General features: G+C 46.9%; 1 protein-coding gene across 2 annotated transcripts in view; it reads right to left on the bottom strand.

Moving 5' to 3' along the window:
• The window catches only part of LOC135206171 (mitochondrial-processing peptidase subunit alpha-like), a 98,400-nt gene that overhangs the window by 5,983 nt on the left and 71,488 nt on the right, over positions 1–20,929 (bottom strand). For both annotated transcript variants that reach the window (XM_064237466.1, XM_064237465.1), the window contains exons 8-10: positions 18,651–18,759; positions 17,193–17,404; positions 6,624–6,789 (exon numbers count right to left, since the gene is read on the bottom strand). In XM_064237466.1, the coding sequence (XP_064093536.1) occupies positions 6,624–6,789; positions 17,193–17,404; positions 18,651–18,759 (487 nt within the window). The remainder of the gene's footprint in view (positions 1–6,623; positions 6,790–17,192; positions 17,405–18,650; positions 18,760–20,929) is intronic.

Below are 20,929 nucleotides of genomic sequence, written 5' to 3'. Positions count from 1 at the left end.
TTGTCCCAGGGGTGTTGAAGAGCGTCCTCTGCAGCTGCCCATGGGTCCGGCACGGCTGAGCAAAAAACTTGAAGTTTTTTGTTGTGCCGGGTGGCGAACAGGTCTATGACCAGACGCCCCCACAGGTTGAAGAGCCTTTCCGCCACTTCTGGGTGTAGGGACCACTCGGTCCCTATTACCTGATCCCGACGGCTGAGCTTGTCTGCTACTACATTCCTCTTGCCTGGAATGTAGCGTGCTGACAGCTCTATTGAGTGAGCCGTGGCCCACTCGTGCACCTGCACAGTCAACTGGTGTAGCGGGAGAGACCACTAGGCCCCCCTGCTTGTTGACGTATGCCACTACTGTGGTGTTGTCGCACATCAACACCACCGAGTGTCCCATCAAGCGGTCTTGGAACTCTTGGAGAGCGTAAAACGCCGCCTTGAGTTCTAGGACATTGATGTGAAGGTGCTTGTCGTGATGGTCCCACACACCTGCAGCCAGCAACTCCTCCAGGTGTGCGCCCCATCCCTCGGTCGATGCGTCTGAGAACAGCAGCATCTCCGGGGGGGGAGTGCGTAGAGGCACCCCTCTTAAGAGGTTCCTGTCGTCGAGCCACCAGGCTAGGTCCTGCCTCACCTTCTCCGTGATGGACACGGGGAAGTAAGGTGGATCCTTTACCTGTGACCAACTCTCCCTTAGTCTCCACTGGAGAGACCGCAGGTGAAGACGTCCGTGAGGAACTAACTTCTCGAGTGACGACAGGTGGCCGATCACGACTTGCCATTGCTGAGCTGCCTGTTCCTGCCGAGACAGGAACCGGCCGGCTGCCTCCCTGAATTTGCTGATCCTCAAGTCTGCGGGGCGGACTTGAGCTGCTACCGTATCGATCAGCATACCCAGGTACTTCATCTTCTGCTTGGGTTCGAGATCGGACTTCTCGTAGTTTATCACGATCCCCAGATCGCGACAAAACTTTAGAAGTCGATCCCTGTCCTGCAGCAACTGCGAGCGGGAGCTCGCCAGGACCAGCCAATCGTCGAGATACCTCAGAAGACGTATCCCGTGCGAATGGGCCCAAGCAGACACCAGCGTGAACACCTGTGGGGCGGTTGAGAGACCGAAGCAAAGTGCCCTGAATTGGTACACCGTCCCGTCGAAGATGAAGCGGAGGTACTTTCTGGAGGACTGATGGATGGGTATTTGAAAATACGCATCCTTCAGGTCCACTGAAAGCATGAAGTCGTTCTCCCTGATGGAGTCCAGCACGGAACGTGCCGTCTCCATCTTGAACCGAGTCTGGCGAACAAATCGGTTCAGGGGAGAGAGATCTATCACCGGGCGCCAGCCCCCCGATGCCTTTTCCACTAAGAAAAGGCGGCTGTAAAAGCCCGGTGACCGATCCACTACGACTTCTACAGCTCGTTTGGTCAGCATGGTCTTGATCTCCTGCCGAAGAGCGTCGTCCTTTGAGGATCCTAGAACATATGTCTGAAGATGGACCGGGTTGGAGGTGAGGGGTGGCCGAGATTCGAAGGGTAGTAGATATCCCTCCCGAAGGACGTCTACTACCCAGGTCTCGGCACCGTAGCGCTGCCAAGTTGCCCAATGGCTCGCTAGGCACCCCCCCACTTCCGGGCAGCTGGTGAGGGGGAACGCCGTCCCTAGCGTTTCCCACCTCGCTTCGACTTCTTCCCAGCACCTCCTCGGGGAAAGGAGGGCTGGGAGGAGGGCTGGTTACGGCCTCCTTTACCAGAAGTTGAAGCAGGAAGAGTCTTTCCTCGGGGCTTCGATGGAGCAGCCGTCTTAGCAGCCGAGGAAGCGCTAGCTAAACTCTTAGGCTTAGCCGCAGTTGTACGAGGTTGCCCAGAAACCTTCGTAACTGCCTGGTGAACCAGACGGTCACTGTCATCAGTGCGCCGTCTTTCCACCGCAGCGTCCACCATCTCTCGGGAAAGGAAAGAGAGCGGAGGAACTCTTCATTGGTCCGTTACGGAGTCCATTTACCGCTCACGCCCGGCCCCCTTGGCTACTCGTGTAAGGACAGCGTCCCTACGACGGAGAACCAAGTTGGCCCACAGGTTTGCCGTCTGATGGGCGAGGTAGGAGATGGCCCTACCTCCAGACTGGCACAGTCTCCTGAAGTCGGGGTCGTCTTCGAGGGCAGCACCCCCGGAGTCGGCCGCGACCTTGGATACTGTGAGGGACCACAGATCCAACCAAGAGACTGCCTGGAAAGCCGCCATAGCGGTAGCTTCCAGGCCCAGTGCCTCCTGCTGCGAGAACCACAAGTTCTCCGACAGGAGCTGCTGCAGAGACACCTGGAGTTAGCCTAGCTAGCTCCGGGTTAACCTGTTTGGGCGGTATTGGATCCACTGATGGCACGTAGAACTTCCGCTGTCGCTGCAGAGGAGGAGGAAGTAGCTTGGAAGACCGTCCTGACTTAAGTGAGTCCTCTCGTCCTGAGACGAAATTCTCCACCTGGTCAAGGACTGAGTCTGCAAGCTCCGATCGCGGCAGTCCCACCGTCAATTTGGGTTCCCTCTTCGGGCCCCAAAATGACTCGAGCCGGGACGTGGGCTCAGATGGTGGTAGCGGCGATCCTTCCCCCAGGTCGTTGTGCTGACGAATCAGCGCAATAACCTGGGCAAAGTTCCTCTGGATCTCGGGAGTCACAGCGTCCTGAGGAGTAGGACCGTCCAGTCCCTCCAACAGGAGCAGCTCTCGAGACCCTCCTCCTTCAGAAGGAGGAACAGCAACAGACCCCTGACGGTCGCCTCCAGCCACTTGCGCGTACAACCTGGCTGGTCCTAAGACCATGCCTGGTGCGTGCGGCATCGTGACGGGATCGTGAGCGGCGCACCTCTCACGATCACTCCTAGCTACCTCGCTCTTCCCGGTGTAGCCCGAGGAAGTTGAAGGTATAGGAGAGACAGACCTGACGCTCCCCCCCCGCTCGCTGGCAGGACCAGCGTACGTGGGGGGCTGCAGCCGATCACCAACCCGCGGTGGGGATCGATCTGCAGGCCTGGCCGTGCCGCTCACCTGTGGCGAGCGGCTCGACTGAGCACGTCGACCCCGGTCCCGTGCGTCAGACGAGCTGCTGCTGGCCACCGTCTCCGTCCAGTCCCTGTGGGAGTGGCGGTCAGGTGATCTACAGAGCTCGCTTTCGCGGTGAGACCGGTGAGCGTCCTCACGGCACGTCAAACCGCTGGTACCAGCCGAAGCTGGTGCCGTTGGTCGAGGGGACCTCTTCCCAGCCTCAACCCGTGGCCGGTCAGAGACCGTCACGTCAACCCGAGGTACCGGCTGGTCGCTACGAGAGCGGCCGCTGGCCTGGCGAGAGTCACTTGCGCGACTCTCGACAGTCTTCTGCTCCGTGCCTCGGTCATGACGGTGAGCAAGCTCAGGCGTCTTGACTTTAGCTGCACGGTCGCCCGAAGGAGACCGTACACTCGGACCTTATCGCGAACGAGAAGTCGAGCCGGTACCTGGCTTAGCAGCAGTGCTACCAAGACCAGGCGCGGATGTACCAGCAGTAGCCAGCACATCCTTGGTCCCCGTCTTCTTCTTCTCAGAAGAGGAGACGGGCCCTGTTCCCGAGGGAACAGGAGGACCAGCAGAAGCACCCCCCGTCACGCCAGAGCGAGACGGGCCCTTCGAAGGTCCCGCAGGAACCTTCTTAGGGGGGGGAGGAGGCAGCCTTCTTCTTCTTCGGCTTGGAAGCCTTAGAAGTCGAAGGGGGAGAGGCGGCAACAGACGACGAAGAAGACGATGAAGACGACGACGACACCTTCCTCTTCTTCTTCCCCTTCTTCGTCAGCTCTCTCAGGACGGACGTCAGGTCTTCCATCCACGGAAAAGTCGGGCCAATTGCCGAAGCAACACGCCCCGACTGATCCTGTCCGGAAAGACCTGAGACCGGTGCAGCACCTCCATGACGAGACGCGACGTGGGCAGGGGCAGGCAAGGCAGGAGCGGCAGGGACATCAACAACAGGACCAGCACCATCAGGACCAGCACCAGCAGGACCAGCACCAGCAGGACCAGCACCAGCATGACCAGCACCAGCAGCAACATCAGCATGAGCGTCCCGCACCGCGCGCTTCGTAGGAGCGGCGCGAGCGGCTGGGCCAGCAACACTAGCTGCAGGTACGGCAGGTACGGCAGCATAGTCCGGCGTCACAGGCATCTCCAATTCAGCCAAACTCATCATTGGGACGGGCGGCAGATCCAGGGGCGAACTTTTGGGACAGCGAAAGTCGGGAGTCGGCAGCACATAGAATCCAGGTGGCGGCGGCACGCCCCTCTTAGGTACGGCAGCAATCGGCTTTTGGATTGATGCCGTGGGAGTCACCGACGCAATGTGTTGCGTGTAAACCACATGAGGAGGGGCGGCGTACGCTGGTGTGGACACTGTATTAGTCGTTGTTGTGACTACACCATGAGTTACAACTGCCGACCCCGCCAGACGTTGAATCAAGCCCTGGATACTGGGGGCGCCCTGCAGTCCCGACGACGCCCACACCTGTCCAAGGTCGTCACTCACAGAAGGCACACCTGAGGGAGGAACAGTCGGGTCAGTTAGAGGGGCACCCTCACGCCTGGGGGAGGACGAACCCCACCCAGAGCGGACGGAAGACCCCGAGTACAATTGAACATCCGGGTATCGGGCGCCCTCCTCCACACTCGACGGATCGAGTGAGGAGAAGGACTCCGAAACCCCCCCCGCAGGGGAAGGCGCAAATCGTGGGGGCTGAGCTGGAGGTAGGAAGGATGACGAGGTATCCGTCACCAAAGGAGTCGCTGGAGAGCTTTCCGACGACTCCTTGGTCGATCTACGCCTCTTCCTACCCTCGTACAGCACCCACTGCGCCTCGGACCAATTCACACAAACATTACATGGTTCGGCTCGGGAGCATTCTCGCCCCCGACACCGATAACATAATTCATGTGGATCAATGTCAGGATAAGAGCGGAATCCGCCGCATTTACGCCCCTCCAGCCCGGGACACACACTACGGGCAGCTGGTGGGCGCGGCGAAAGCTCTTCTTGATCCATAATTAAATTCACTTCACAATGAAAAATGAAAAAAAAGAGTACTTACAATTTCATTCAAGACCACAAACAAACCAGTCAGAAGAAATTGTAAACATCCAAAGCACACGACGAAATAGCGGGCAGAGCGATGACGAACACGTCCTGTCACACCACGGCCGAAAGCAAAAGTGATTCTTCACCGCCCGGGCGCGCGGCGCGCGCACGATTGGACAAGCAGTTAACTACCGTTCTCCCCTTGTTCGAAGCTTACGACCGTCCCAGCTGCCGCTAGTTACCTTCCTATTGTTAAAGGACCGAGGGTTTGTATTACGTATCGGAACAACTGTATCTACATACAGAATCCCCATTAAATTCATTTTAAGAAACAATATATACTTTGAATTAACCAGAATTTTGGTAGCATTTTTTTTATGGTATTATTTCCCAGTATTGAAGACGAGCTGACCCAGATTACCCATCCCAATTTCAACTTAAAAAAAAAAGTTGATGCGCTCGATGCATTTGACTCGCTCAGTGCTTCAGCTGCATATCAATTATTATAACTTTTTCAGTTAAATTATTTAAAATATCCTTTGTTTGATATTTTTTGTGTTCATTACTTTTAATATATCTAAAAAGCTTTCTTAAATTGTGACGCATGTGCATTGCCCAACTGTTTCATATTTCCTTGGCCAACAGCCTTTTCATGCGTGCAAAGGGTTGAGTATTTCAAGATTTTTACAGTATTGGATGTAGGCTTATACAATAATTTCTTTTTGATCTTAGGGGAAAAACTAAAAACCTATTAAGAATTACTACAACTGAGGAATAATATATAGCATTAACACACCCTGTAAAATCACCAAACATATCCCAAATAGAAAAAAATAAAGATAAAGATTCAAATCCACACACTACAAATAATATAAATGAGAAAACAAATTTAATTCTCAAAACCTGACAACACTTTGCACGCTGTTACCATTGGTACAAGTAACACATGAATATGACTGATTACAATAGTTCTGTTTCAGTAAGGCTTAACGATATGGGAATGAATCATTGTATTGTGACAATGTATATTTTATTATGATACTTTGCTTTTTTTACTATTTTAACTAAGTATACTTTATACTATTCATTCAAAGCTTACTATGTACAGGAATTCTGAATACTGTCTAGCAAAGATAACCTTCCTTTACGGTCAAGATATGTCTATGAAAAATGTAACCTTCACCCTCTAGGAAACAGTAAGTTTCTGAGACTTATTTCACAGAAAAAAAAAGCATCTTCAATTTTGGAAAATATGGTAATTCTTGATTCATTCAAATCAATTACCAGAAGACAGTAAAAAATGCAGACAAATATATACGATCTCTTCTGTATTATGACTCAATATTCAAAGGAATAAAATATATCAGTCATTCCTGCATTATCTAGTGTTAGCTACTAACAGCAGGTTATTAACTTCGTTATATAATTTCAAGACAAATGCCATTCACTTTAGTAACTGGTTATTAAGTGGCTCTGACCACATTGGTTTTGTGCTCATTCAAATGGATTTATTACATTCTTTGAACAAGTAAATTACATTTCTCACCTCTAACTCCTCTTTGCCAACATGTCCAGCCATTGCTGTTAGTTCTCTTGTTAATACTTGAGTTAATTCTCCGAGATGTGATGGGTGTGCTGAAGCATGGATACAGAACAACCCACTATCACTATACGCATGGTTGTAAGCAGTGGCATTGTGCATCCAATGGTACCTACAAGGTTAAAAATCAATGTTCACTTAATTTTCAACAATGGAACATCATTAAAAAATCAAGAAACACAAATATACAAATGGGGTTATGATAATTGACATATATCATGGGAAAACCTAGAACAAATGTCTCATGATAGCTGATGACTACACATTGTTCATAAAGCTTTCTACATCTAAACAGATTATATAGCAAGTAGTACTGAAATGACAATTTGTCCAAAATTGCATTTTTCCTAACTATACAAACCTGAGGTCCTTTTACAATAGGAAGGTACTAGCGGCAGCTGGATAGGTCGTAAGCTTTCGAACAAGGGGTTCGGTAGTTAACTGCTTGTCCGACAGGCGCGCGCGCGCGACTGGGAGGTAAACAAATCACTTTTGCTTTTGGCCCAAGCAAAAACTGCAGAGTGAGGGGTGGCATGAGGTGGGACTATGTGTAAAAGGACCTCAGGTTTGTATAGTTAGGAAAAATGCAATTTTGGACAAATTGTCATTTGTTCCGACACGGCATACAAACCTTCGGTCCTTTTACAATAGGAAGACTCACTTCTTGGTGGGAGGAATCTGAGTCTTTTGTGAACAGACTGGTGTTCGCCCAACCTTGGAATGCCTCCCTGGTCGTAAGAGCGAGGGAGGGATCCAAGCCTCTGTCCGATTGATCGGGGTGTGCACCGCAGGATCAATGGTCAGACCTCTGGACCAAGTACTAAGAGAGAGGCAAGCGTATCTCTTCGTACCAGCAAACAAGAACAAGTTCCTATTTGCAAGAGGCAACAAAGTTATGGTTTGTCTCTTGTTGGCATCCACTTCCCCCCCCTTGTAGGAGGAAGTGGTGGATATTCGCTCCCATCCCTAGTGAAAGGGATAGGATGGGGCTCTGTCGAGTAGCTCACCGGCATCTCGTCCTTATCCAGCAAGGTGATGACCGTATCCCTCTACCCACAGGTAGAGGGGGAGAAAAAGATAGGAAGAGAAGCCAGTCACTCTCTCATTCACTTATCTATTCTTACAGTCACACCAGGACTCGATGCTGTTCAGCCTGCTAGGGTCTGGGTTAGCTACACAACGTGTTGAGCAGCCACCACGGGTCCTAAGGAAAACGATCCAAGGACCTGTGGGCAATATCCAAAAGGTAGAAGGAGGTGCCAGTGGTCTGGTTGTACCAGACCCCTGCCTTCAGTACCTGCGCCACGGAGAAGTTCTTGTGTAACTCGAGGGAGTGTACTTCTAGGTCATCTTGGTGCTGACGAAGAGTCTTCAACACTCAGCCTGGGATGTCGAGTTTCTTCAGAAAGCGCGGTCGCGCTTTCACAGGACAAAGCAGCATCTCCTTCGCATCGAAGGCGGTGAAGTCCATTAGGGAGGGGATTGTGAAGGACTAACCGATCGTCAGGAACCGAAGGGTTCAGAGTCTTCGCTACGAATTCGGTACGAAATCGAGCGTCCCGAATCCCCATCCCCTGGATGCTTGACTTCGCAGGAAAAGTCATGCAATTACCTCAGAGGAAAAGAAGGGAATGGTCGTATGACCTATCCCTCTTCTCGACTTCGGTGATGTCCTGTACCCATACTGGTCTATCCGTCTGCAGCGAAGTTGTTCTTCTCGGAAGTGGATAGGACACCGACACTCAATGGTGGGTGTCGATGGTATGGGTACTGTGACAAGCCGTTAGGACGAAGAAAAGACTGTTATGGAACAACCGAACTAAGTCCACAGCGAAGTTCGTAACAGACTTGGGCGCTCTGACAGCTGCCGACTGACTGCGTTCGGTAGGAGGCAAGTTGTCCAAGCACCCGAGCAAGTCACGTGACCTTCGCCTTAAAAGGGTTATGCCAAGAGACTAAACAAATAATTTGTTCGTCACCGATGCCAGAAGGCAAGGTGATGACTCTCTTAAGGCATGTGCCCAACAGGCGAAAGTCAATTGCCTTCTAGAGACCGAGGTCCTGATGGCAAGATATCTCATAATTATAGTTGATTCTCGGCTAAGGAGAAACAACACTATGTGTCGTTGAAGACGAAGGTGTACAGAAAATGCAACCTACGTCTTCACAGCTGAACCGAGAGAAGGATTCTCAAGATTCTGAACCTGTGCTACAAAGACTGAGAACGCTAACCGCTATTCATTGCTGTCCGGTGAGGATCGTAGTTGCAATAAAAGCGGAGCGCTTTTCAGTAATGAAGACAGGGAAATACTGCCTGAAGAACTGCTTCTCATGGGCTGAACATTTGGAAGTAGAGCTGTCAGGTCGGAGAGTAGGCGATGTCTTCTGACATATCTGTTAATTCGGGGCGAGCAATGAATAATTGCACACCTACGAATACGAGATATTTTGAAGACAAACTCAGATGTCTGCAAAAATCATTCGCATTATCACGGTGCGATGCAGCGGGTGACTAGTACAGACTTCTGTTACCGTGCGGTAAACAGAAAGATGAAAGAGTCCAAGAGATATCTCTGTTGAAAATTCTCGCAATGTCGAAGGCGATGAAATCGAGCGTCACAGCAGTAGATGGTCCTTCATTATTGCGAGAATCCCCGTTAATCAGAGACCTAAGTCCATGATTGTTGGGCAGAGATACGGTTCGGTAGTCAATCAAACCAGGGGAGAGAGAGACGTAACCGACCGTGCATCTCCGAGACCTAGCTGATACTGAGCCGCTATCAGGCAGTTCAATACGCAGTAGCTCTCGGTGACTCGTCATCCTGAGTTGCCAGGTAATCCATTATTCCACGAAGGAATGCGTTCGGCTAGAACCATCGAGCATAAAGAATACGCTCGAGCAATTATATTTAACCGAAACGGATTTCGGTAAATACAAAAGCTGATTTGGTGTTGTCATGACAATACCAAGTATCTAAAATCGAAACTGATAACTGCTGGGAGGTTGCAGGCAACCCCGAGTTGCAGTTCAATTAAGATACAATTCGTCTCGGTCACAAACCGTAGAGTTAACTACGGTATGTGCCTACCCCCCGGACAATTCAACTGTTAAAAGAATCATGTCGCGAGGGTAATATACGTAGTATATTTGTAGGTTCTGTACCACGACCTCCATCCTAAATTCTTTTCCTCTCGAGGAATGAGAATAAGGATTGGAGATCGACCGCCTTCGTTCTCTAGTCAAGAGAGTGAAGGAGAAGTCTTCCCAAAGGAAAGCTTCAATGGTGAACAGAATACCGAAGACGATAGTTCAAGCCAAACTGGAAGTTCCCGTCCGTTCTTCTCTATTCCAGGTTAATCGCCTACTGTGAGATACTCTTCTTTCAGCAGCAGTCTTCTTCCAAATGCTAGAAATTACAGGAATTCGAGCATAAGCGAGGTTCCCGATTATCGTGTAACAATTATCGGGGATTCTCGCTCACTTTGGACCGTGGTCTCGCCTAAGTGTTTGGAGATCGTAAAAAACTCGAACACTCTGAGTGCGCTAGAAATTCCGTAGAATTCTAAGCACTCTGCGAAACCCCCCACCGAATTTGTCAAACGATATCGGCTGGTGATCCTCCCGATTCCCGTAGAAATCGAGAAAGGGGCAGGATCCCTCCTCAACGACCGGGGCTTACGTCAGGTAGGACCCGAAGGTCCCCCCGGTAGCGCAGCCCCTAACGTGGGATCTTACAGAGAAATCTCTGTAGGATCCCTCCCCTTTCCCTCGTAGCCGTAAGGAGAGAGGGAATGGGGGAGGAATTGGATACTGGCTCGCCTTCCCAGCGGAACTAGCAGTTGGAGAAGAAAAGGAGCAGCCATCGCCTTACGGCGATGGCCTCTCAGAGCCTGGGAAAACGTATCGTCAGGAGAAAACGTTTTCCCGAGGAGGGTTACGAACTCATACTGTAGGTAAGGGTCTGCCGCCACTGTGAACGTCGTCTGGGTGGGGCTGATCGACACCTGACAGGAGAGAGCCGATACCGTCCTCCGACTCATTCCAGTCCTCGTCGAGGTCGAAACCTCAGGAGGACCGAAGGGGTATTCAAATATCGGTGTCCGAAGACACGTAGAAACGCCTCTGTCGCAGTAGAGGAGGTGAAGTAGCTTGTTCGACCGGCCAGAACTGAGAGAGCCTTCTTGTCCGGAGACGATAGACTACCTGGTTCAACACAGTCGGCAAGCTCCGATCGCGGCAGACCCACTGTCGATTTGGGTTCCCTCTCGGGCCCCAAAACGACTCGAGCCGAGACGTGGCTCTGCTGGTGGGAGCGGCGATCCTTCCCCGAGGTCGTTGTGCTGACGAATCAGCGCCAAAACCTCGGCAAAGTTCCTCTGGATCTCGGAAGTCACAGCATCTTGCAGAGTGGGACCGTTAAGCCCTTCGAACAAGAGCATATTCCGAGAACCTTCCTCCTAAGAAGGGGGAACAGCGACAGCCCTCTCGGTCTTCTCCATCCACTTGCGCATACGTCCTGGCCGGTCCAAGAACCGTGCCTGGCACGTAGGGCGTCGTGGTGGGATCATGAGGGGCGCACCCCTCACGATCACTCCTCAATACCTCGCTCCTCCCGGTGTAAACCGAGGAGGTTGAAGGTACGGGAGAGGCAGACCTGACGCTCCCTCCTCGCTCGCTGGCAGAACCAGCAGGCTTGGAGGGCTGCAGGCGATCGTCAACCCGCGGTGGCGATCGAGCTGCAGGCCTGGTCGAACCGTCTCGCTGTGGAGAACGGCTGGACTGAGCACAGCGGCCCCGATCTCGAGTGTCAGAAGAGCTGGTGCTGGTTGCCGTACCCGATCGCTCTCTGTGAGAGCGACGGTCAGGCGACCTGCAGGCTCCACTGTCACAGTGAGACCGGTGCTTGTCCTTACGGCACGTCACGTCGCTGGTTCCAGCCGTGGCTGGCACCGGCGAACGGGAGGACCTCTTCCCAGCCTCAGCCCGTGGCCGGTCGTGGACCGTCACGTCCCCGGGTAGCCAGCTGGTCGCCGCGAGAGCGAGAGCTGGTCTGGTGAGAGTCGCGTGAGCGGCTGTCACCAGTCTTCCGCCCCGTGCCGTGAACCTGACGCTGAGCGGACTCAGAGGTCAGCGACCGTACACTCGGTACCTCCCGCGAACGAGAGGCCGAGACGGACCCTGATGCAGTGGCAGAACCACTGACACCAGGCGAGGAAGTACCGGTGTTAGCCGGTACCCCTCTGGTCCCCGTAGTCTTCTTCCTTGCCGGGCCCCGCTCCCGAAGGAGCAGGAGGACCAGCGGAAGGAACCCTCCCGTCCCACCGAGGTGAGACAGGTCCCGAGAAGCTCCCGAGGGAGACTTCTTAGGAGGGAGGAGGCAACCTTCTTCTTCCTCGGCTGTGAAGCCTTAGAAGTCGAAGGGAAGAGGCGGCAGCCGACGACGATGAAGAAGATGAAGACGACGACGACGACACCTTCCTCCTCTTCTTCGTCAGCTTCCTCAGGACAGACGTAAGATCTGCTATCCAGGGCGGAGCCGGGGCTGCTGTAGCCGAAGCCACAGGGCCCGGACGCACCTGTACAGACAGACCAAAGTCTGGGGTAGTACCACCACGAACAGGGACGACGTCAGCAGGTATGGGCATCTCAGGAACAGCAGGCACAGCCAGCACAGCATCAGTAGGGACAGCCAGCGCAGCAACGGCAGGGACAGCCAGCGCAGCAACTGCAGGGACAGCCAGCGCAGCAACTGCATGGACAGTCAGCCCAGAATCGGCAGGTACGGCAGGCAGCACCGGAAACACAGGAAGTGGAGCAGCAGCCAGCAACATCCTGGTACCGGCGGCAGGTCCAGGGGCGAGCTCTAGGGAAGCGGAAGTGTGGTCGCGGCAGTGCGGCAAACACGAGCGGCGGCGGCACGCCCCCCTCTCGGTACGGCGAACGGCACTTCACAGCGGCTGTAGGCAAGACTGTTACCACGTGAGGCGAGTACACCAGGTGAGGAGGGACGTCGTCACCTGGAGCGTGGTCACCACTCCATGGGTGACCGCAGTAGGCCCAGACATAGAACCGCAGCCCCTGGACACTAGCACGCCCTGCAAATGGAAGGACGCCCATACCTCACCAAGGTCCACCCTCGTGGCAGTAGCACCTGCGGAAATAACAGTAGTAGCGATTAGTGGGGGGGGAAGTCCCCTCGCGCGGGGGGGTGAGCCCTCTCCGAACGAGTGGAAGACCCCGAATACAATTGTACATCGGGCACCGAGCACCCTCCCCCGCGCTCGACGGGTCGGGCGAGGAGAAGAACGCAGATAACCTCCCCCCCCCCCCCCCCCCCAAGGGGAAGGGCCATCCGTGGGAGCTGAGCGGGGGGGGGGGGGGGGGGGGGGTGGGGGGGGGGGGGGGTCGTTCCCCACCCCGCACAGCACCCATGTACCCAACAATAATAATAAGAGCCCGAGAGCAACCGTGCCCTCGCCCGAATGCAAAGGGCATAAGGATCAATTCCTGACTGAGCGGAACTTGAACCAAATAATATTGATGCAATCAATAATAAAAGGAATAAAATGAAAAAGAATCTTGCATTACGATTCACTTCACAATGAATAAGGGCTCGGATCGAGCGCATTTGCGCCCTCGGTACCGAGCGCAAGGGTAAAAGGATCCATTCCCGATTATGAATGGAAACCTTGATCCATAATGAATTGATGCAATCAAAATATATATGAAAATGAAAAAGAATACTGCGCTTGCGATTTCACTTCATACCAAATAAAAAGGGGAAGGATCAATTCCCGGGAAATAGCGGAAACATTGATCCAAGTAAACAATGCAATCTCAATAAAATATGAAAATGAAAAAGAACTGCACTTGCGATTTCACTTCATTCAAAATAAAAAGGGGAAAGGATCAATTTCCGGGTAAGCTCGGAAACTGATCCATACAGAATAAGTTTTCGTGCCGAGCGCATTCGCTCGGCAACGAGCATACAGGTCAAAAAAAATATATAAATGAAAAGAGCACTTACTTACGATTTTCATCTACACATTTCCAACCAAAATATACGCTCGGAGCGAGCGCTCTCCCGCCCTTGGCACCGAGCATACACAATACGAGGATCATTTCTGGGAAAATGAATTCCCGCACTTACGCCCTTCAGTCCCGGCACTCGGGTAATCGGAGGGCGTGGTGAAACCAAGATCCTTTAATTCACAATTGAATTCAATGGAAATAAATATGAAATGATTGTACTTACAATTCAGTTTCACTAGATAAATAGAAAAAGAAAAACACAACCATGCGAAAGCAACGACGATGAAGCGGGCAGAGAGCGATGATACACGTCCACACGCCAGCAGGCCGAAAGCAAAAGTGGTTTGTTTACCTCCCAGTCGCGCGCGCGCGCCTGTCGGACAAGCAGTTAACTACCGAACCCCTTGTTCGAAAGCTTACGACCTATCCAGCTGCCGCTAGTACCTTCCTATTGTAAAAGGACCGAAGGTTTGTATGCCGTGTCGGAACAAACATACTTTATCTATTGCATTTTAAAAATGTTTCACTACATTTTCTCATACAATTTTTCAGAAAATAGAAAGATAGATACATTTCAAATGAAAAAACTACAATTTAAAACTATACGTAAATCAAGACAAAAACTGTAAAATAAAAATGAATAAATTACATATACCTATACAGAAATTATAATAAACAAATAACGTATTAAGATACATACATAAAAAAGGTTAGTGCTGTTATTTATAACTATAATCTGTTTATTTCCATCTGTCCACCCGCCTGTGGTGTTTGAGTATGGTAACACTGCGTCCCAGGCTTTAAAGAGTTACGCTATGTGTAAGTTTTAGGTAAATAAAAGGATATCTGGGTGTAATTTTTTAAACTGAAAAGTGTTTTAATAATTTACTGTATGCGAATTACACCGTTAATATTCAAAATAGGATATTGTTATTATTGTTGAATGTAAGCCAGACGCAGTAGCGGGAAAATTGGTTCTCTCGCTGTTCACTACGGCAAGATGTCAACTTTATTGGACCACACCTACTCTGCTACTAAGCTATGAGTTACTTCATTACACGCAAGTATATCAGTATATACTTTTAATTTTTATAAAGTGCGTTTTAGCCAGATACGATAAGACGTAACTTGGTTTAGTATCTGTTTAATGGAATTTGTGGAAATGTTATTTTTGCACTGACTGTATTTAGAAAGGTTGTACTGTTTTTTACTTAAAGCTGTCACCTTATTTGCTAAAGTCACTGGCATCAATATCATAACTGTTATTATAGTTGATTCACTTAAACTGGAACCCCAAGAATGGTGCATCTTGATTAATGAATTACAGTTGAGCGAGAGGGGGGAGGCGGGTGGAGTGTGTTGTTCCGTCTCCCTCACACGCCATCTCTCCCGGACCGTGATACAACTTATTCAGACAAATCACGTGTTCACTTCATTTTTATGAGGAAGTATTCGTTTTTCATCATTCTTTCTCGAGAACGTTTTTCAGCTAAGAATATTAGGGTGGTAATCATACATACAATGCTGACAATGTCTTTATGATGAGCCGAGTTATAAGGAAAAACAATTAAGGATTTTTTTTCTACATAAAAGTGTCTGCTGCCACTGCATGATTCTATGGTAATTCCTCATTTCTTGTAGTTGACTGAAACAAATTTGTAGCTACTCCTTTTATTCAACATTACAATTATGTTAAAAAGACATATCAAAGCTAGGCTGCATGTTAATAATAAATGAATATGTAAACAAATGTAAGGCTCCTTTGATTAAGGGAATACCACTTTAATAGTTGTGGCTGGAAAATTGTCTCGAGAATGAATGATGAAAAACTAATACTTCCCCGTAAAAATGAAGTGGCGAACAGATGTTTTATCAATCAAGTGATATGTGTAAGTTGTATTACAGTCCTGGAGGGAGGGAAGGAAAGAGGGGGACAATACAGCACACTCCACCCGGCTCCCCCCCACTGCGTCTGGCTGTTCCATTCGCCACCCTGAAAAGGCAGCTCACATTCAACAATAATAACAACGTACTATTTCGAATATTAACAGTGTAATTCGTAAATGTACAGTAAATTATGGGTGGCCTAGGCATAGGCAGAAGGGCAATTGTCTTTCAGGATCAAACAAATTAGTGCAACTGGAGAGCCTATGCAACAGAGTAAGGCCATTTATGTATAATTGGTTTGTTATGAACCATTAAGAATAATGGTTTAGAATACAGTTGGCTCATTTCTTGGTTAGCCATCTACTTATAACATCATTTCACTATTAGATTTCCACTGACATCTCATTCTATATTTGGAAGTCATTTTTCATTATACTCCATTTTTCTTTTACATATCTTATTTTTCCATTGATATCAACTAAGTCATCAGCAAACCATGATGTGTTACACCGTTATCCTTTCCTTAAAATTATTTGTATGATAAATATAGATAATATATTCTTGATTAATCTTATGGCTTTCATCTATATAATACGAAAGATGAACCATATAAATCTTCAGATATCCTCTTTTGTTAATACTTACTTTACAAATGGGATAAAAATTTAGTACAATACCTCATTAACTAACCTAAAAGATGTAAACAAAATTCAAAACTACACTTATTAATTCTGGAACATTACCTGCAATATACAACTGGATAAATTTTCTAACCATTACTCATATACTGTAATCCTGCTAATAGAAAATAAATCGCCTACATTCACTGTTCATCACCTATAAGTTTGGTTTTATACCAACGAAATCAACCACAGAATCAATCTCTATAAAGAGGCAACTAAAGCAGAGGTACAATATATTTGTGGACTTTCTGAAAAACCTTGGCGAGGTCAAAAGAAAAGCACTCTGACAGGCATAAAAAAAAGCATAGGATACAAGAATCTAACAAATGTGACCGTTGATGCATTAATCATCTTAATTACTGAAATAACATACCTTAAGAAAAATGACATAACTCATAAAATGTGAAGTTTATGTGAAGTTTAAATTAAGACTATAAAAGATGTCATAATAAATATAAGACATTGCACACAGCAATGAGTTAAAATCTTTTCAATCTATACAGCTAGCTGGAAGGACTTAGTATTCTTAAATGAGAAAATGAACAATCATATCTAAAGGAAACAGATACTAATCTTTAGTTATATTATGTTTAGTTAAAATTTCTGTGATTTAGAAAACTTCAAGCAAGCCTCACACACAGGTGCCAGTTCCAAATCTACTCATTTCTGTTACAATAAATTTCAGTGAGACAAAGTAACCATTTATAAAACTTTTTATAAATGATCTAGGCATAACATTTAAAGTTGTCAGATGAAGAACGCTTGTCAGTACACAAAAAAGAGGGCAGCGCTCCTGCTAGTTGGGGAGTCTCAACCCCTTCATTCAAATGAACAGGTGATTTGTCACTAATCAGTAACCAAGCGTAACACAACTGGAACAGATTACTAAGATTTAGAATCAAGATATCTCACCTATTAAGAACATTGGTATAAAGTCTGGTATACATTCCTTTGCCAGGTCCACCAGCACTAAAACTGCCACCACCTCCCATCATCATATTCAAAACACAACAGGTAACAAAATCATGGTGTTGATGTCCAACTGATTCCAAGCCAATTACTAAATGTGCTAATTCAGGTAATGGATTTGGTCCTAATGACACATCTGAAAGGTCTGCCTCTTCCTGAAAAACAAAAATATATATATGTAAATTATAATCAGGAAATAAAGGGACACTGAACATTTTATCCACAAAAAGAACTGCTCTGTCAAACAAAAAAAATATTTTTATTGTATGCCTATACTAAGTATCTTTCCATCTCACTTTTGGTATGATACACATCCTTGACTTACGGTGGGGAATACATTCCACCACCATGCCGAAGTTGATTTCCACCTTAAATAAATTTTTTGCAATAATCAGTGTTTTAATGGTGCTTACATGGCCATAACTTGATGCAACACAGCGCTGTAAGCACTGCTAGGTTGGTGCCTAGTCTTGCCGTTAGAGCCCTCAACGGTGCTGTGAAATACTGTAACAGCCCTGTAAAAGAGCTGCAAGACTGAATCGCTTTAAGTCGGTGGCACCATAAGTCGAGGACGTGCTAGTAATTACCTTTACTAAAAGGTTTTGATAAAAAAGTATCTAATATATTTAGCATCACAAAATTCATTGCATAAGTGCTCTAAAAGTAATTTTCTCTTTTTCCATAATATCTTTACTATCATCAAGATATTTACCACTGGTTCCACATATTTGGGGAGAAAACAAAATTTGCATTTCATAAACATGAAGAAAAGAATTGTTAGAGAATTGTAACTGAAATTCTTCATCATCATTACTGCTTTCACATCATGTTTTTCCTTTGAATCAGTAAGCTGATTTCACGTTTAGTATTTGTGTGTGATAACCCTGAACCTATGGAAGAGTAAAGCTTGAAAGGGAAAGTCCCTAGTAATTTTTCTACAAGATGCAGTGTGACCAAAGACTTCAACACCTTCACAAAGTATCTTGCCCACCAAGAGTTTTGATGTTGCAGTACATATAATAACTAAATCTGCTAATTTGGCTACAAAATTTCTGTATCTTGATACAACAAAATTTCTGATTTACTTAAAAGTAGTCAATCAATTATTTATTCATATATTTTTATGAAATTAATGTTTTTGTATAATTTTGCTATCTTATTTTAGGTGTTTTCCATTTCTGAGCATAAAATAAAGTACAGTACAGGTATTCAGCAAAAAATTACATCAAAACCAGCTTTATATTACGACAAACTTCACAGGAAAAAACACTGATGTCTCTAATTGCTCAGAGCTCTTTGGTAAACAAATTTTGGGCCCCTCCAGATTGTCAAAAGCTAATGCATTTCTTACAAACAAGCGCAAATCTTCATCACACATTCCCCTAAGAAAAAAAGACTTACCTTAATGATTCCTCCTGTATACTGTGAAACTGAGTGATCAATCTCAAGGCTTCGACTACTGGCAAGCTTCGGCAACTTTTCCCAAATAGCAGGAGTCTCCACAAAATATCTATTATATAAAAAGTAAGACAATTCATTATGGAAACACAGACTAACAAGATTACATCAAAAGAACTACAGATGCACAAAATACACTGTAAAGTACTGACATGAAAAAATAACATGAAACAATATTTGCCAATAAACTCCATGTTCCCACTAATTGCTTGCTTTTACATGGGTAACAACGCACTCAAGATTCTTTAATATTTGACAATATGTAGTGTTACCTACCACTTCATACTTTTTACTTTACAACCCTTTGTGAAGCTGGGTCAGATAAAAAAAGGGATTTTGACGTAAGGAAAAATCTATTTCTGGGCGATTGGCTCGTGTCGCCAGCGAAATCCCACCCTACCCATCCCTTCGCCCAAGATTGTCTGCTAACTTCAGGATGGCCACCAGAGGCGCAGCAGTCGGCAGCATGGGATGGAGTAGTAGTAGTTCGAGCTGCTCACTCTGTGGGTCGGCTCCCCTCATGGAGGGTTTTTGTAGTGGGAGATTTCTATTGGCATTTGGCTCGTGGTAGTGGTCTCACTCGCCTAGTGTTCATACCGACACCCTCTTGGAGGGTGAGCGAGTCAGTTATACTGACCTTTTTCTTTATTTTATTTATTCTCTGGTATGTGTTAGTACATTTACCCTAGAAATAATAGATTAAAGGATATTTCGCGCAGCGACACGAGCCAATCGCCCAGAAATAGATTTTTCCTTACGTCAAAATCCCTTTTCTGGGCTCAGCTCGTGTCGCTGCGCGAAATCGTACCAGAGAAATAGCACAAGATTGTAAACAAAAGTAATAAAATAAATCAGAATAGGTCTCAAATAAAGGACAAAATAAATATAAAGAGAATATAATTGCTAAAAAGATACATATACACAGTGATACAAAAATAAAAATATGCTTAAATTACACTTAATTCTAATCATGTTTCTTAACATAAGGTAATTTACATATATACAGAGGTAAAATGGCTTACATGTATCAAAATGGTATCTGTGTAAAGGCATGTATCAAAAATATTATAGCAATTAAAATAATCAAATGAACAAATTAATCAACAATGATAATATATAAAGGAATGTATATGACTTAATATACAAAACCCGTAACCATTATAAATAAGATGTATCCCCTAGCATAAAAATAAGGGGGTAACATCCATGAGATCAATATCTATAATCATCTGTGAGTGTCCCTAGCAAAAAAATAAGGGGCACCCACTACACCATCATAAAAGCAGCTAAGACACAAGGTGAATGTAAATGAACAAGGCAGGAATAGACGAACTGTTGGGTGAGGCAGGTAGAAAGGAGGACTGAATCTTCTACTACAGATTAGCTAGAGTCAGGGGAAACTATGTTACCCGCTGCTACTGCTGAAAATTTCAGAGCTTCCAAGGACTTAAGGTAATGACGTTTGAACACTGTCGGCGATTTCCATCCGGTATACTTTTTTAACTCATCGAAGTTCATATGTTGGAAATAATTAATTGAGGTGGCTACTGCCCTGACATCATGTGCTTTCGGGAAAGAGTCAGGATTGGCTTGCTTAATAAAGTACAGGATTTGTTGCCTGATGCCTTTAATGGATAAAGTTCCACCTTTTTCCCTCTTAAAGAGGGGACCCGATGAGGATGAGGAGGTCCTGGAGAGAAAGGCTCGTAAGGTTGAAACTGGGCAAAGAGATACATCTTGTGGAAGGGGTAGTACCTTCCAAGGTTCCCACCTCATCAAAGGATCTTCATTCTTTGCTAAAAAGCTACGTTCCGGAGAAAGTAGGACTTCCCCTGTGGGAAGGAATTGAATATGATCCGGATCTCTGGATAAAGCCGACAGTTCTGAAATTCTTGCTCCTGAAGCTAAGCTTAATAAAAATAGGGTTTTCCTTAAGAGCATTATAAACGAGCATGTGTCATTATCGGTTTCTGAAGCCAGTTTTAGAACATCGTTTAAGAACCATGAAACTGACGTAGGTCTTACAGAAGGTCTAAGTCTAGCACATGCCTTAGGAATAGACGAGAAGTAGGAATCCGTCAAGTCTATGTTGAACCCAAATTGAAATATCTTTTTCAAGGCTGACTTGTTTGTCGTAATCGTGCTAGCTGCTAAACCTTTTTCAAATAAGGATCTGAAAAAGGATATAGCTGAATTAACTGTCATGATTCTAATATCTGATT

The sequence above is a fragment of the Macrobrachium nipponense genome, chromosome 29, assembly GCF_015104395.2.
Source record: "Macrobrachium nipponense isolate FS-2020 chromosome 29, ASM1510439v2, whole genome shotgun sequence".
Taxonomy (NCBI): domain Eukaryota; kingdom Metazoa; phylum Arthropoda; class Malacostraca; order Decapoda; family Palaemonidae; genus Macrobrachium; species Macrobrachium nipponense.
The sequence above is the reverse complement of the archived record's forward strand: the minus strand, read 5'-3'. Positions and strand labels throughout refer to the sequence as shown.